The 15,625-nt window shown below is 45.2% G+C and overlaps 1 protein-coding gene across 7 annotated transcripts in view; it reads left to right on the top strand.

Moving 5' to 3' along the window:
• Positions 1-15,625, top strand: part of LOC105472874 (RAD51 paralog B) — an 861,624-nt gene that overhangs the window by 781,681 nt on the left and 64,318 nt on the right. For 2 of the 7 annotated variants that reach the window (XM_071099977.1, XM_071099976.1), the window contains exon 12: positions 12,363-12,655. In XM_071099977.1, coding sequence (XP_070956078.1) covers positions 12,363-12,553 — 191 coding nt within the window. In that variant the 3' untranslated portion in view covers positions 12,554-12,655. Of the gene's footprint in view, positions 1-4,352; positions 4,659-12,362; positions 12,660-15,625 lie in introns of those variants that run through there. The other 5 variants (XR_011625798.1, XM_071099979.1, XM_071099980.1 and 2 more) reach the window with 5 other exon arrangements.

The following is a 15,625-nucleotide window of genomic DNA, read 5'->3' as shown; positions in this document are numbered from 1 at the left end:
GCCTCCGTGCCAGACGAACACCACCCAACCACAGTGGAAATGACTGTTCCTTCAACTTTCTTCAGCCTCTGCCTGCTGGGGTCTCCAGAGGGAAGCGTTCACTCCAGCCCAAATGAAACAGAGCTCCAGAAAAACCACAGTGGAGGCCACAGCGGCCTCAGACCCTGAACTTTGTATTTCTTAGCCTGCCAGGATCGCTGGCTGCTGGGTGTCACGTAACTCCTAAAAATGTGAAGGGAAAACCAAAGAGCCTGAGAAGTGCAGACGTCTCCTGGCTGAGGAGTCCGTCTAGAAATTCGCCTTTCATGGTGAGGCCAGGTGCACGCGAGAGTGGCTGGAGAAGGTGGGGTGAGCCCAGAACAGGGAGACCCAGCCTACTCCCAGGCTGAAACTCCAAGAGACTTCCCCTGCACAAGGCCACGCCGGTGAAGTCCCCTTCCTTCTGGAAAGGGTCCTACACAAATTGCTAGGGTTTCTATTGTGATATTTGATAAGTGCAAAGGGCTGGAAATATTCTAGAGATTTTTCAGCTTCGTACAATTATCGGTGGCCACTGAGCCCATCTCACCTCCCGCAGTGTCCCGCCAGAGGCCGGGCCGCCTTTTGTCCCTGATCCCATCAGCCTTCCAGTAAAGTGTGCTTCACCAGGTGCCCCAGGAGAGCAGGGGCCAGCTCCACGTCCTCATGGGTGTACAGCCCCTCAGCCCTTCCTCGGCCCTGCCCATTAACAGCTGTGACCACAGAAAATGCCCCATCGGCAGCGCCATGGTCTCCAGGGCTGCCCTCCTGCCTCCCTCTAAGTCATCGAATGTCACGGTTGGAGAAATCTTAGTGCCCGTGGGCCCGCCTCCTCACTGATGAGCAGAGCACTGGCTCAGGCTCCCTGAGGCCAGGGCCAGGCTGCTCTGGTCTCATGTACTTTTGTGTTCTGGGAGCCTAGCACATGGTAGGGCTCCCTGAGGGGGTGTGGTCAGCGAGTGAGTGAGTGAATGAAGGAGTGAGTGAACTGGATCCTGTGTTCTCATCTTTTCTTCAGAGAGTGACACTTTGGATAGGTCCTGTTTACTCCGTCCCCTCAGCTTTTCAGTAAAACAAGCCCACCAGTGTTCATTTCCTTCAAAAAACTGCTGGCGTCAAGCCAGCAACATTGTGGCTCTTCAGATGCCCACCAGTGTGGCCAGGGGGGTGCCACAGCCTCCCTCCCTCCAGTCCTTAAGGGAGGCCTCACTGACATCAGCCTCTGCATTAGTTTCCTATAGGGCTGACTTGGTCAAGTTTTACTTAAAATAACAGAAATTCATTCTTTCACATTTCTAGATCCAAGAAGTCTGAAATCAAGGTGTCACAGCAGGGCGGGTTCCTTCTGGGTGCGCCGAGGGAGAGCCTGTGTTATATGTAAAATGTTTATTTAGAAACAGAATGCTTGTTCCCTGGTGCTGCAAAGAAATAGCACTCAAACATAAATTTAATTCTCTCAGCAAGGCCATTTTTACTTTCTGCAGAAAGGGTGCTCATCGCAGATGGAACAATGGCGAGAGCACACCTGAGCAAAGGAGGGAAGCAATTTTTATCCCTCCGTTAGGCAGTTTGTCCCTGCTACTGTGTCTTGTCTCCATTGACTGGAGCCAGACCTCACAATCCAAACTAAACCCGACTGGCTAACAGTTTAACAAGAAGGGAAACTTTGAAGAGGAACATTTACTTTCTACAGCCTGTTCCAGGCCTCGTCTAGCTCCTGGTGTGCTTGGGCGTGCACCTCCGTCTGCACGTGTGCTGTCTCTCTCTCTTCTCATAAGGACAGTAGTCAGATTGGACAAAGGGCCTACCCCACTCTTGTGTCTTAACTAATTACATCTACAGCGACCTTATTTCCAAATAAGGTCACGTTCTGAGGATCTGGAAAGGACATGAATTTGGGGGGACGCTATCCAACACAGGACAGCCTTCCTGCTCCCCTGCAAAGTTTCATCTTGTTCTCCACTCACCCCTAACCTCCGCACCCTTTCTTTACCTGGGGGTGGGCTTCTGGGATGCAGTCTCATTTGCCCGCTAGTCTAAGTGTGGTTGGTAGGTAGAGAGTAGGGGACACGCTGTCTGTGCCACTGTTTTCTGTCAGGGACAGAGACACTCTGAGGATCCCTGAACTCTGAAGTCTAAACTGTCAGTCAGTGTCCCCAGCGGAAGCTGCACTTTCGAATCACCGGGGAGTTTTTAGAACACAGTGTGCCCTCACCACACTCGCAGGAACTCTGGTGCCCTTGGGCCGGGTGGGACCCTGGCATGAGTATTGTTTGAAAGCTCATCAGGTGATTCTAACGTGCAGCTTAGGACCAGAACAACTGTGTAAGATGCTGTGAAAACAGCTCCATCTCACCTTCACCAGGAACATGGGCAGTTCACTGCCTAGTGAGGCTCAACTACGCATTAGAAAGAGCCAACCCAGGCTTCTCAGGGTGGGTTCTCTGGCAACACTTCCCAAACTCTGCCACCAAGCTCCCAGGAGGCAGGAGGGAGCAAATACGTACTCTGCAGAACCTCAAACAGACGACAGCAAGCACCACGTGTCCTTGAAGTTTTCTGTTTCGCTTTTAAAATTGGAATTTTTGCATCTTCTACAATATCACCATCTTATTTTACAATCTGAAAAAAGATTTCATTATGTTGGCTTTTTTTCCTCCAAAAATATCTGAGTGTAGAAATGAGGCTCCGGAAAGGTATGCCATGTTTAAACTGTGGTTTTGTATGGTCCTAGACACATCGTTGGGTTCCCTGGGCTTCCTGACTTTGAAAAACCCAGCCACAAAGAGTTAAAGAGGGTGGGAGCCAATCTGTTTAACCCTTGGAAAGAATCGCATCTTAGATGAAAGCCTAGGCCCAGAGAGGTTAAGCAGCTCGTTCAAGATGACACAGTTTGTTATTAACTGAGTCGGAACTGTACCTCGGGACCCACCTTTCCTACCGCACGGATCTGGGGCAACTGCTAATTTGCTGTGTGACCTTGGCTAGGTCTCTTTACTTCTCTGTGTCAGTTTCCCTACCCATAAGATGATGATAATATCTGATCCACCCAATTCCTTGAGTAGTTGAGGGGGCGCAGGTGTGTGCAGGCATGTTGAAATTAGGGAGTGTCACATGTAAACTATGGTGTGTCATATGTAAATTATGGAGTGTCATATGTAAATTATGAAGTGTCACATATAAAGACAAGGTGCCATAATTTAAGTCCAGCCTCACACTTCTAGGTGAGGCACAGTGATTGCAGCAAGAATGACCTTTCCAGGGTCATGCGGGCGGGCCACTGAGGGAAACACAGTGTGGCGCACCCAGCCCCTCTGAGCCCGTGGAGAGGCTTAACTGAGCTCCAGTGTCCAGGGAAGGCTGAGGCCGGGAGCTCATGCCAGCACTTCTGTTTGCTCTCCATTGGTCCCAGCTTTTATCTGCCCAGCACCAGTTTGAAAACAACCTTCTTGTCCCAATCCTGAGAGTATCCTTTTGAAAGAGTAAGTCATGGAAAAATGCGTGGCAAACAACAATGCCAGCACCTTCTTTCTCCTTTCACAAGGCCACAGAGACCCTCCCCCACAGCCCATCTCTTCCAGAGGAAGTCTGAGGTCAGCCCTGCTCCAGACCCCTCCCTTGCCAGCCCAGGCCCGTGAGGCTCCTCAGTCCACGTCCGCCCGTTTCTGTTTACACTGGGAGATGAGCTTCTGCCGAGCTTAAGTGCAGTTCTGGCCCTTTTGTTTGTTTTTAAGTCAAGTTACAACTTTGCTCCTGGATTTATTGCAAATTCCATTTATCTTCTTCTGCCCGGGGTCTCTGTACAAAGCCTTTGTGCCTCCCTCCTCTGCTGTGGACAAATACCATGGGGCACCAGGAAAGGATGGCGAGCACACAGCCCCAGGGAGGCACATTCTAAGGAGGGCCAGTCATCCTGTGGGGTGCTGGGGAGAAAGAGGGTGGCTGGCAATGCAGGAGGAGGGGCTGTCGATTGCCTGGGAGGACAGGCCTGGCCCTACCTCCTGCCCCTTCTCACACAGGCCTCCAGAGGAAAGAAGAGCCAGGCCGAAAGGCAAAGAAATCCCAGACTTCAGGGGAAGGAATCAAGAAAGGAAGGTTCTGGTTTGGGTGGAAGGAGCCCGTGGCAGTTTCTAGCCAGGGGTGGTATGAGGCCAAAGGTCCTGAGAGGCCTAAGAAAGGACACCTAGGTCTGATGAGGGCGGCAGGCCTGAGGGTTGGGCATGGCACATGCCATGGGAGACCACCCCAGGTGCAGCTGGGCACCAGCACAGCCTCTCAGCTTCCCTGCCCTTCTTTTAGGCCTCCCTAACCCTCTCCAAACACCACATTTCCAGAAACTGCTGATGAAGAGCAAACAACTCCAAACTGAAGCTCACCAGGGAGAGAAAGAGAATCAAACTGAGCTGAACAAATTGCGAGTGGGGCGTCCAGCTGTGCTGTTGGCTTGTCTCTCTAACAGGGAAGTGCCGAGGGCCTGTCCCCCACCGCCACTCTGAATCCTTCCCTAGTGCGAGTTCCCTGGCTTGGGAGCACACAGGAGATGCTCGGCTTCAGAGGGGCCCTGCTTGTAGCATGGTGAGGGAGTCCTGGGGCTGTGAAAGAGGAACTGCTGGACTCTCCATGCCTAAGGGCCTGACCTAGAATGGGGCTTTAACCTCCCTGGATGAGGAAAGCAGCTGCAGGTAGCTGGTGGCTGCAGAGTGCTCCTGGGCAGGCTGCAGGGCCATGGGTCAGCAGCTGAAGGAGCCACCTTTCATGCCTTCCCCTCAGCATCACAGTTCCCGGGCATGAAACTCAGGCCTCAGCACCTCAGCCCAGGCCCTCAAGGAGTGGGGTTAAGTGAACATGAACAGAGCAGGCCCCCTTTGCCTCTGGGAGCCTCCTGGCTTCCCAACAGGTGCTGTTGCTTAGGCCTGTCCACAGCAATTTCCCCAGCCAAGGCTCTTTGCTCCAGCCCTGCTGGTCCCTCTTCCTCAGTCACCCATCAGCTCTGCAGCCGGCCCAGCCACTCCATTCTCCATGTTGTGGCCCCTCCTTCAGGGACCCCACTTCTCAGCCGCTGCACTGGTCTATCTGTCACTTACCTGCCTGGCTCCCTTAGACACCTCCAGCCACTCGGCTGCTGATGTCCACTCTCCGGCCGCAGCTTCCTCCCCTCACCTGTCCCTTCTCCTGCTCTCACCCTGGCTCTTGTGCCCCCGCCTCTCCCCCTAGAAGCTTCCCTGGGCTCCCTTGCCTGCCTGATCTCAGGCATTCAGCACCCTCACTCTTGACTTTCCCCAGGCCTGCCCCGAGGGCCCCGCATGGCCATCCACTCCATTCACTCCACACCTCCGGCTGCCAGGCCCCAGAGGAGGTGTGGCTGCAGGCCCAGCGCAGGCTGAGTCCCGGCTCTCCCCTCAGGCCACTGTCAGCTGGCCACTGTCACTCTCCTCAGATGCCTCAGACCCCCAACTCTACCTTCTACCTGCAGAATCTCTCAGCACCCACCTTACTGAGCAGGTCCAGGCCTTCCCACAGGGTCCCTGGAGTCTCCTCTCACCCCGCTCAGAGCTCACTCACTCACATCACCACCCTTCCTTCCCTCGAGAGCAGAGGATGTCCCCACCTCCTTTGCAAAACTAACTTCCATACCTGGGTCCAAACGCAACAGCTCCTGTGTCTTCCACACCAAGTGACCACCGTCCTTGGCCTGGACTGGAAGCTGTGTGGCAGCAGGATCTCCGGTGCTTCCAGTGCACAGCCACAAGCATGGCATCCTCTTCCTTGTCCTAAAAGGTCTTCCTTTAGACGGCTTTCTCTCAGCACACCATGTCTGCTCTTGTCCCCTTTATCACACACTTCTCACTGGGTCCTTTCACCTTCCTCTTCTCCAGCCCTGGCCATCGGCCGCTGCTGAAGGCCATTCTCAGTGGCCCTCCTCATGATGGTGGCGCTGGAGCCAACTCCCTAGCGGCTTCCTCAGAGTTTCTGGGCTTCCCCCACACCCTTTGCGTCCTCTCCGTGGGTTCTCCTGGTGACTTCCTGCCAGGTTTCCATTTCTCTCCCATCCCTGCGCTTTTTTTCTGCAGGGATGGGCCACCGGGCCTCCTCTCCCAGCATATCACTTCTATCTCCTCCGTGTCCACATCTTCAGCCCGTGTTTCCATGAGCCACTGATTTCCAGCTCCCCAAATCCCCACATTTCTACTGGCCTACTCTGCTGGCCGTCTCTGCTTAGACACCCTGCACAACTTCTCACAAAGCTGAACTGATCGTCTCCTCCCCAAACCTCTCCTTGAGGCTGCTTGTCTCTTTCTGTATTTCTACCCTTCCCACTGCCCAGGCTCAAAACCCAACATTCTCTTCATCTCTTTCTTTTCTGTCTCCCTGCATGTCTGATCAGCCTCCGAACACCTGAAGGAGCATCTGCACTCTTTTTCAGATCCCTCCCACCCTGGTGTTGCTATCTGAATTCAAACCCTTTCCATCTCCTCCTGGACCTTACCTCTCAGCCTTTGGGCCTCCTCTCCTGTGGTCTCCCTGTCCTTGGACACAGAGCCCATCAGAGTGGCCCATCTCCCTCTTAGAAACCCATATGAACTCCACATGCATGTGCCTCCCCTGTCTTCCAGTACAACCTCACTGCCGCCACTGTCACTCAGTAGATGTTGCCTGAGTCCCTGCTATGTGATATGTACCTGTGCTCACACCATAGCCACCTGCTGCTCACTGCCAGAGCTGCCCCTCTGCACCTGTCCAGTCTTCTGGTCCCTCTTTTTGTTCGCCTGTTTTATCTTCCAGAGACACCTCCTCTTCTTTATGTCCATTTCCACCCATCAGCACCTTATTCAACCATACTCAAGGCCTACCTCCTCCAAAGGTGAAACCAATTTCTCTCCTGCCTCATTTTCCCTTAAAATACTGTTCGTTCCCTATTACAGCCACATCTGAATGTATGTGTGTGTGTGTCTCATCTCCCCAGTTGTGTAACCCTGCAGGCCATGAACAGTTATTACTCAATGTTGTGTCCTACACATCTTTAATAGAAGTTTGTTAAATTTAAATCAGATCTTATTCTCTCATTTCACAGATGTTAGAACTGTGGCAGAGTCAGCTCCAGGTCAGAATGCTGGTCAGCAGCAGACCCACATCCCAGCCCCACCTTCCTGATACCTGATGCAGTGCTCAGAAAAATAAGGAATCCCAGGCTGTTACCCAGTGTCTCCACGTGCCCTCCACAGTTGCACTCAACTGTCCTCTCTTCTGCTCTTCCTCCTACAAACTGGGCAACCAGAATCAGAACAGAGGCTTTGGATAAGCATCCAGTGTTAACCTCCTAGTTTTTCACCACGACTTCCAGATCTGCGCTTAACATCCAACAGCAACTATAATTCTACTTTCTGAACCTCCAGGGAAATTGCTTCCCTGTCCCTTTCAGCAAAGGATGGCATGGTTTTACATTGTCTCCAATGAAACACTTCTTCTTCTCTACATCTTCCTCCCACTCTCACAACCCTTGATCCCCACGTGAGATCCCATTTCCTCCAGCTGGGTCTTCTGCAGAGTCATTAGAGCTTCTGCCCTCCTTGCAGCATCTCTATTGTAAAAGGATTGCTGAAGCTTATTAACCCTTGCAGCTCCTAGGAGGAAATGTACCATACAGAAATAAAACAAATCAACAAATGAGTGTGTTTTGTAGAAGTTGAATAGGACTCCACCTATCTGCATGAGTGTGCATACTCTGCAGTCACACAGGCAGTTTCAAATGGGAATTTGGAGAAAGCTAAGCTTTTTCACTTGGGAAAGGTTTACATATTCTTTGCACCTGGGCACACACAGCACAGGCTGTTCTCAGGACTCCCACCAGATTAGGCCTGGGACATCACAGAGCCTGTCAGGTCCATGTTCACTTTCTAGTCTCCTTGCTTCCAGTCTAGCTGTGGCCTGACTCCAAGTCCAGCGTAAGATTTTTTTTTTTTTTCCCGCAATAAGGAATCGGTTCATTCACCTGTACAAAAGCCACTGGGAGGATCATGCATGAGGCTCATATCCTTGCTGTGAATTTCAAAGGACTAGCTAAGTAAATAAAATTATCATGCCAACCTGAGCTGGCATAGATTGCATTGATTGCTGCTAATAGCCAAAATGGACTTTTTAAAAGTGCTCCACACTGCATTCTACACAACTTGGGACAGAAAAATAGCTGTTGCTCTTCAGGAGCTGATGGTCTCCTTCAAGGGTAAGCTGGAACAGGCTGGCCCAGGAAAAGGCACTCCCGGTTGAATGCTTTCGCTTGCGTGGGAAGTCCAGCTGTCTCAATGGGGCCCAGGAGACAGACTGACGAGGGACGAATTCCTGTGTTTGGGATCGGGCTTGAAAAGTCTCCTGTTTGTAACACTCAACTTGTTGAAGAGCAGAAAGAATTTCCAGCTGTCGACAGGATGAGGGGAGCCCTCCTGATTCTGTCTGGGGATGTGTTTGCGCTCCAGACTCTGCTATCCTTCCTCTTGCTGTCCTTCCTGGCTGCCACATCAAACACCTGGTCCGATGGGCCAGCTCTGGAACAAGATGACTCTTTGCCATCAAGGAATACAAGTGGCCAAAGGACAAATATTGTGTGATTCCACTTACATGAGGTATCTAAGAGGAGTCAAATTCACAGAGACAGAAAGTAGAATGGTGATTACCAGAGGCTGGGGTGGAGAGAGGGGAATGGGGAGTTAATGTTTTATGAATACAAAGTCTCTGTTTTTCAAGAAGAAGTTCTGGAGATGGATAATGGTGATGGCTGGAGATCAGTGAGAATGTACTTAACACCACTAAACAGTACAGTTAAAAATGGTTACAGCGATAAATTTTGTGTTATGTATATTTGACCATAATTTTTTTTAAAAAAGGAAGGAAAGAAGGAAGGAAGGGAGGAAGGAAGGGAGGGAAGGAGGGAGGGAGAGGGGAAGGGAGGAAGGGGGAGGGAGAGAGGGAGGAAGGAAATGCAAGTGGGAACTCAGCCCTGGTCACAGTACTGCTGGGAAAAGATAGGTGACTCAATGTCCTACTGTAAAGAGAGGTGTGTATGTGTGTGTATGTGTGTGTGTGTGTCCCCTGCAGGTTGAAAATGGCCCCCCAAACCACATGGTTAATGAGATGAGCATACTGAACCAAGCTATTTAATATCTGGGACTGCCTCATGACTAATAGTCCAGGTCATTCTGCATAATGCAGACCAATATAAGATTGTTAGTGGAGGCCAGGCGTGGTGGCTCACTCCTGTAATCCCAGCATTTTGGCAGGCCGAGGTGGACGAATCCTCTGAGGTCAGGAGTTCAAGACCAGCCTGCCCAACATGGTGAAACCCTGTCTATACTAATAATACAAAAAAATTAGCTGGGCATGGTGATGCACGCCTATAATCCCAGCTACTTGGGAGGCTGAGGCAGGAGAATTGCTTGAACCCAGGAGGTGGAGGTTGCAGTGAGCCAAGTGTTGCACTCAAGCCTGAGCAACAAAAGCAAAACTCTGTCTCAAAAAAAAAAAAAAAAGATTGTTGGTGGAAGTTGTTCTTTCTTCTTCTTCTTCTTCTTTTTTTTTTTTTTTTTTTGAGAGGGAGTCTTGCTCTGTCACCCAGGCTGGAGTGCAGTGGCGCCATCTTGGCTCACTGCAAGCTCCACCTACTGGATTCACACAATTCTCCTGCCTCAGCCTCCCGAGCAGCTGGGACTACAGATGCCCGCCACCACGCCTGGCTAGTTTTTTTGTATTTTTAGTAGAGATGGGGTTTCACCATGTTAGCCAGGATGGTCTCGATCTCCTGACCTCGTGATCCGCCCTCCTCGACTTCCCAAAGTGCTGGGATTACAGGCATGAGCCACTGTGCCCGGCCAGAAGTTGTTCTTTAAATGGCTAAGAGCCTTCATAATATTCTTGGGAGGGCGAGTGGGAGGCCATTTCTCCATAACTTGCTCAGAAGCACATTTTAGTTGTTCTAAGAATGATTTGATTTTTGGAGTCGGAGAGGTTGGGGCTAGAGTTTAGGGCCTGCTGTTGTGTGGCCATTCAGAATGCCCAATTTAAATCTAAATGTGTAAGATCAAAAGAGTGGTAAATGTGAACATGCTTTTCTATAAACTGTAAAGTGCCTCACTATGACCCTTCATTCTTTCAATGCAGCCTATGAGTGCAAGTTAGCAATAGACTTTAAGGAACTCACACTGCAGGAAAGTAAGCATAGATACTAAAAGACAAAATTCAACCTCTACTGCCTATTACACGATTTTTCAGGCCTCAGAGGCAGCCTGGTAGCAACCATAGCTAAGAACAAAGTTCCTAAGAGCTGGACTTTTTGAAAAAATAGATTCTGTAGCCTTTGTAGGGAGGAGTTGGTCTGAGTTGAACCATAATGCTGAGAAGAGCCTCTCATTAAGCCTTTATCAATTATCAACACTGGAGCATAAAATCATTTACACCAAATATTTTTTAAATTGAGATATAATTGACATACCATAAAATTCACTCTCTTAAAGTGTACAATTCAATAATTTTTAGTATATTCACAAAATTGTGCGACTATCACCATAGTCTGGTTCAGAATATTTTCATCACCCCTAAAAGAGACTCCAAATGCATTGGCAGTCACTCCCCATTCCTCCTTCCCCTTTCCTCTGGCAACCACTATTCTACTGTCCATCTCTATGGATTTGCTTATTCTGGACATTTCATACAAATGGAATTATACAATATGTGAAAAATACAATTTGTGTTTGGCTTCTTTCAATGAGCATAGTGTTTTCAAGGTTCATCCATGTTGTAGAATGTATTGGAATGTCATTTGTTTTATAACTGAATAATATTCCATGATAGGGACAGACCACATTTTGTTTATCTGTTCATCAGTTGATGCACATTTGCGTTGTTTCCACTTTCTAGCTAATACAAATACTGCTGCTATGAACATTCACATACAGTGTGTGTAGACATGTATTTTCAATACTCTTGGGTACATACCTAGGAGTAGAAATGCTAATCATATGAGCAATTGACCTAGCACATATGTTTAACTTTTTGAGAAAACACCAAACTGTTTTCCAAAGCAGCTGCACCACTTTACATTTTAACCAGTGACATATGAGGCTTCCAATCTGTCTACATTCTCAAAACACTTATTATTGTCGCTTTTTTATTATAGCCATCTTAGTGGGTGTGAAGTGGTATGTGCATCTCTTCATGTTCTTATTGGCCATTTGTGTGTCTTCTTTGGGGAAATGTCTATTCAAATCCTCTGCCTATTTAAAAAAAATTGGTTGTCTTTTTATTGTTGCATTGTAAAAAGTTCTTTATATATTCTTGATGTAAGTCACTTATCATACATGTGATTTGCAAAACTTTTCCCATTCCATGGGTTTAATTTTCACTTCATTTTTAATTTTAATGAAGTTCAATTTATCTATTTTTTTAAAAAATGTCATAGCTAAGACACCATTACCTAATTCAAGGTCATAAAGAATTACACCTGTACTTCTTCTAAAAGTTTTATACTTTTAGCTCTTACATTTAAGTCTTTAATCCATTTTGAGTTAATTTTTGTATAAGGTGTGAGGTAAGATTCCAACTTCATTCTTTTACATATGACTATCCATGTGTTCCAGCACTATTTGTTGAGAGGACTATTCTATCCCTATTGAATTATGTTGGTAAGCAAGTCAAAAATGGGCCTTTCTTCTTTTCTAATGTAAGCATTTCATTAAAATTCCTTCTGAATGCTAAGTGAAATAAGCCAGACACAAAAGGCCACACAGTGTAGGATTCTACTTATATGAAATATCCAAAATGGGCAAATACGTAAAAACAGAAAGTAGATTCATGATTTACAGGGGATACAGGGAAGAGTTTGGACTGGCCGCTAATAGTATAGCATTTCTTTTTAGGTGATGAAAATTTTCTGGAATTAGATAGTGGTGATTATTGTATAACATGGTGACTATAATAAAAACCACTGAATTGTACACTTTAAAATGGTGATGTCTTCATTTTCATTCAGTTTGAAATAATTTTAAATTATCTTTGCATTTTCTTCTTTGACCCATAGACTATGTAAAATATAATGTTTAACTTCCAAATATTTGTGTATGTTTCTGAACATTTTTCTGTGTTTTACTTCTAATTTAATTATTTTTTGGTGAGATTTCAAATTTTAAAAGTTTGCTTAGTGTTTTTTTATGATCCAAATTATAGTCTATCTTGGTGACTATTCCATGGAACTTTAAAATAAATACGTATTCTGCTATTGTTGGGTGGAGTTTTCTGTAAATGTCAGTTAGATCCAGTTAATTTATACTTTTGTTCATATCTTTTTAATTTTTTTTTAGACAGAGTCTCACCCTCTCACCAGGCTGGAGTACACTGGCGTGATCTTGGCTCACTGCAACCTCTGCCTCCTGAGTTCAAGCGATTCTCCTGCCTCAGCCTCCTGAGTAGCTGGAACTACAGGTACATGCTGCCACACCCAGCTAATTTTTGTATTTTTGGTAGAGACAGGGTTTCACCATGTTGGCCATGATGGTCTCAATCTCTTGACCTTGTGATCCACCCGCCTTGGCCTCCCAAAGTGCTGGGATCTTCTATATCCTTACTGGTTTACTGATTTTTCTGACTATTTGTTTTATTAATTCTTGAGAGAGGAATGATAAAATATATATATTCAAACTATGACTGTGGATTTGTCTATTTCTTCTTTAAGTTTTGTCAGTTTTTGTTTCATATATTATGAAGCTCTGTTAGTAGGTACACAAACATTTAGAATTGTTAAATCTTCTTATATTTTCCTTTTTGTCACTATGAAATTGTCTTTCTTTATCTCTGGTACTATTCCTTTTCCTAAAGTCTTCTTTTTTTATTATTAATGTAGCTACTGCAGCTCTCTTATGATAAGCATTGCACAGCATATCTTTTTTCATTCTTTTACTTTTAAACTATTTGTGTTTTTATATTTAAAATGAATTTCTTGCTTTTTAAATCCAGTCTGATAGTGCCTGACCTTTAATTGGGGTATTTGGATCATTTGCATTTAATTACAAGTACATGTAACATATATGTTTGGTTTAGGTATGTCATCTTACTATTTGTTTTCTACTTGTCCCATCTGTTCTTTGTTACCTTTTGCATCTTTCCTTACTTTCTTTTGAAGTGAGGGTTCTTTTTCATTATTTCATTTTATCTAGACCATTTACTTTTAGCTACATGCTCTTGTCCTTTGTGCTATTGCTGCTATAAATTTTACTTCTGCATATGTTATGAACTCTACAGTACTTTATCATTTTTGCCTTAACATTTTAAAGAAATTTTTAATGAAAAATTTTTAATATTTATCCTCAGGTTTCCTATTTCTGGTGCTCTTCATTCTTTTGTGTAGATTCAAGTATTATTTTCCTTCTTTGTTAACATTTCTGATGTTAAAGCTTATGTTAACATTTCTTTAATGTAGATCTGCTGATGGCGAATTCTCTAAGCTTTCATTTATCTCAAAAAGTCTTCATTATGCTTTCATTTTTAAGAGTTATTTTCACTCAATACAGAATTTGAGTTTGATTTCTGTATCATTCAGTATATCAAAGATAGTATTCCATTGTCTTCTGGGTTGCATAGTTTTGATCAGAAGTCTGCAGTATTTCCTATACTCTCTATGACACTATAAAATATAGCTTTTTTCCGACTGCTTTTCAGATTTTCTCTTTATTACTAATTTTAGTAATTTTATTATGATATACTTTGGTATGATGGTGTGCTTTTCTTTGTTTATTTTCATTGGGGCTCATTGTGATTCCTGGATCTGTGGTATTTATAGTTTTTAACAAATTTGGAAAATTTTCAGCCTTGATTTTGTCAAAAATTTGTTCTCCCTCTTTTCTCTTTTTCAATTACACATATGTTAGACCACTTGATATTGCCCAAGGATTGATGGGATTTTGTTCATTTCTTTCTGTTTTTTGTTTTTGTTTTTGTTTTTTGTTTTGTTTTTTGTTTTTTTGAAGTCTTATTCCTCTTGGTGCTTCATTCTGGATAGTTCCTATTGCCGTTTTCAGTTTTACTTTTCTCCTTGTAGCATCCAGTTTGCTTTGAATTTCAGTCACTGACCTTTCATTTCAGATACTCTCTTTTTCACCACAAGAAGTGCATTCTTTCCTCATTTTATGTATATTTTTCTTAAAATCCTGTAGTATATTTTGCATACTTAAACAACTGTTTTAACGTGCCTGTCTGTTCATTCTGTCTTTTCAACTGTCATTTTCAGGCATGTTTCTATTAATTGACTTTTTTCCTGATATGGGTCACATCTTTCTGCTACCTGGTGAGGCTAGCAATTCTTGCTTAGATGTTGGATATTTTAAAGGTTACGTTGTTGAATGTTTGTATATTTTTAAATCTTCCTTTAAAGAGTATTGAGTTTTTATCCAGTAGGCAGTTACTTATGGATAAGATTACTCCTTTAGAGGCTTGTTTTAGCTTTGTTGGATTGAACCCAGCATTTCTTTTATTCTAGGGATAGTTCAATCCTACTGTCTGCATATGACCCTTATTGGATCTCTACTAAATGCCCCAGCTGATCAAGCTGGTTTATATTTGTACATCTCAGAGTCCCATGTGAACTCTGAATTTTTCAGCTTATAGCTTCTGGTCATTCTTTGCCCAAACTTACAAAGCTTCACTCTGGGTATGAACATCTTAGTATTAAACACTCAACAGGGCACTTGTGCAGATTTCTGGAGCTTTTTTTATATGGTCCCCTCTTTTCTAGAATTCTGCCCCACAATTTCCATCTACAGTCTATTTGACTTTCATTTCTGTATTTTAACTCAACAAGACTACCATACTCTGCTTGGGATATTGTTTCCCCTGCTGTAAAGTCCAGAATGTGCCTCCAATCAGAAACTGTGGTGATCATTTACCACATGTATTTTCTTTATCTCATGGGTCATGGTTCTGCACTGTGTGTTGTGCAATATCTGAAGCCATCAGTACGTTTATTTTGTTGTTTTCTAGTTGTGTACAGGGGGAGGGTAAATCTGGATCCTGTTGCTTTGTCATGGCCAGAAGCAAAAATCTTAAGAACAGGTTTTGATAAAGAAATGGTGAATGATAGCAGGCAGGCCCAGAAACTAGACCTGATAACCTGGCGGGGGGTTCCAGGATATAAGGAAGCAGCAGACAAACTCTAGCATCTGCAAGCCATGCAGGAACAAGTATGGCATTGGAGATGGAAGCAAAAAATTTTGGAAGTTACTACAAACAAATCTCATCTGTGTTTCCAGGTGGCTATCTTACATTTGCTCTCCAGATTCACTCGCTACCCTTTGTGCTGCCGACCTGTCTAGACTGCATCAATGGGGCACTTTTGACCTCTAGTTTCTAGATGTGCTCAGGCAAAGAGAAACACAAATAGGAAACTACAAGACAGAAAGGATGTTTATTCCCCTAGATCCTTTCCTGTCAAATCACTGTGGATTAGTTTTGCCCCTCTACCCAAAGTTGCACTGTCACCATCCTGTCAGGAGGCCCTCTCCTTATAGGTACTCTCTGTGGATTCTCCTAACTATTCCTTCCTCTTGACCCTTTGGATTTAGGGAGGGTAATG

This window comes from Macaca nemestrina, chromosome 7 (assembly GCF_043159975.1).
Source record: "Macaca nemestrina isolate mMacNem1 chromosome 7, mMacNem.hap1, whole genome shotgun sequence".
Taxonomy (NCBI): domain Eukaryota; kingdom Metazoa; phylum Chordata; class Mammalia; order Primates; family Cercopithecidae; genus Macaca; species Macaca nemestrina.
The sequence above is the reverse complement of the archived record's forward strand: the minus strand, read 5'-3'. Positions and strand labels throughout refer to the sequence as shown.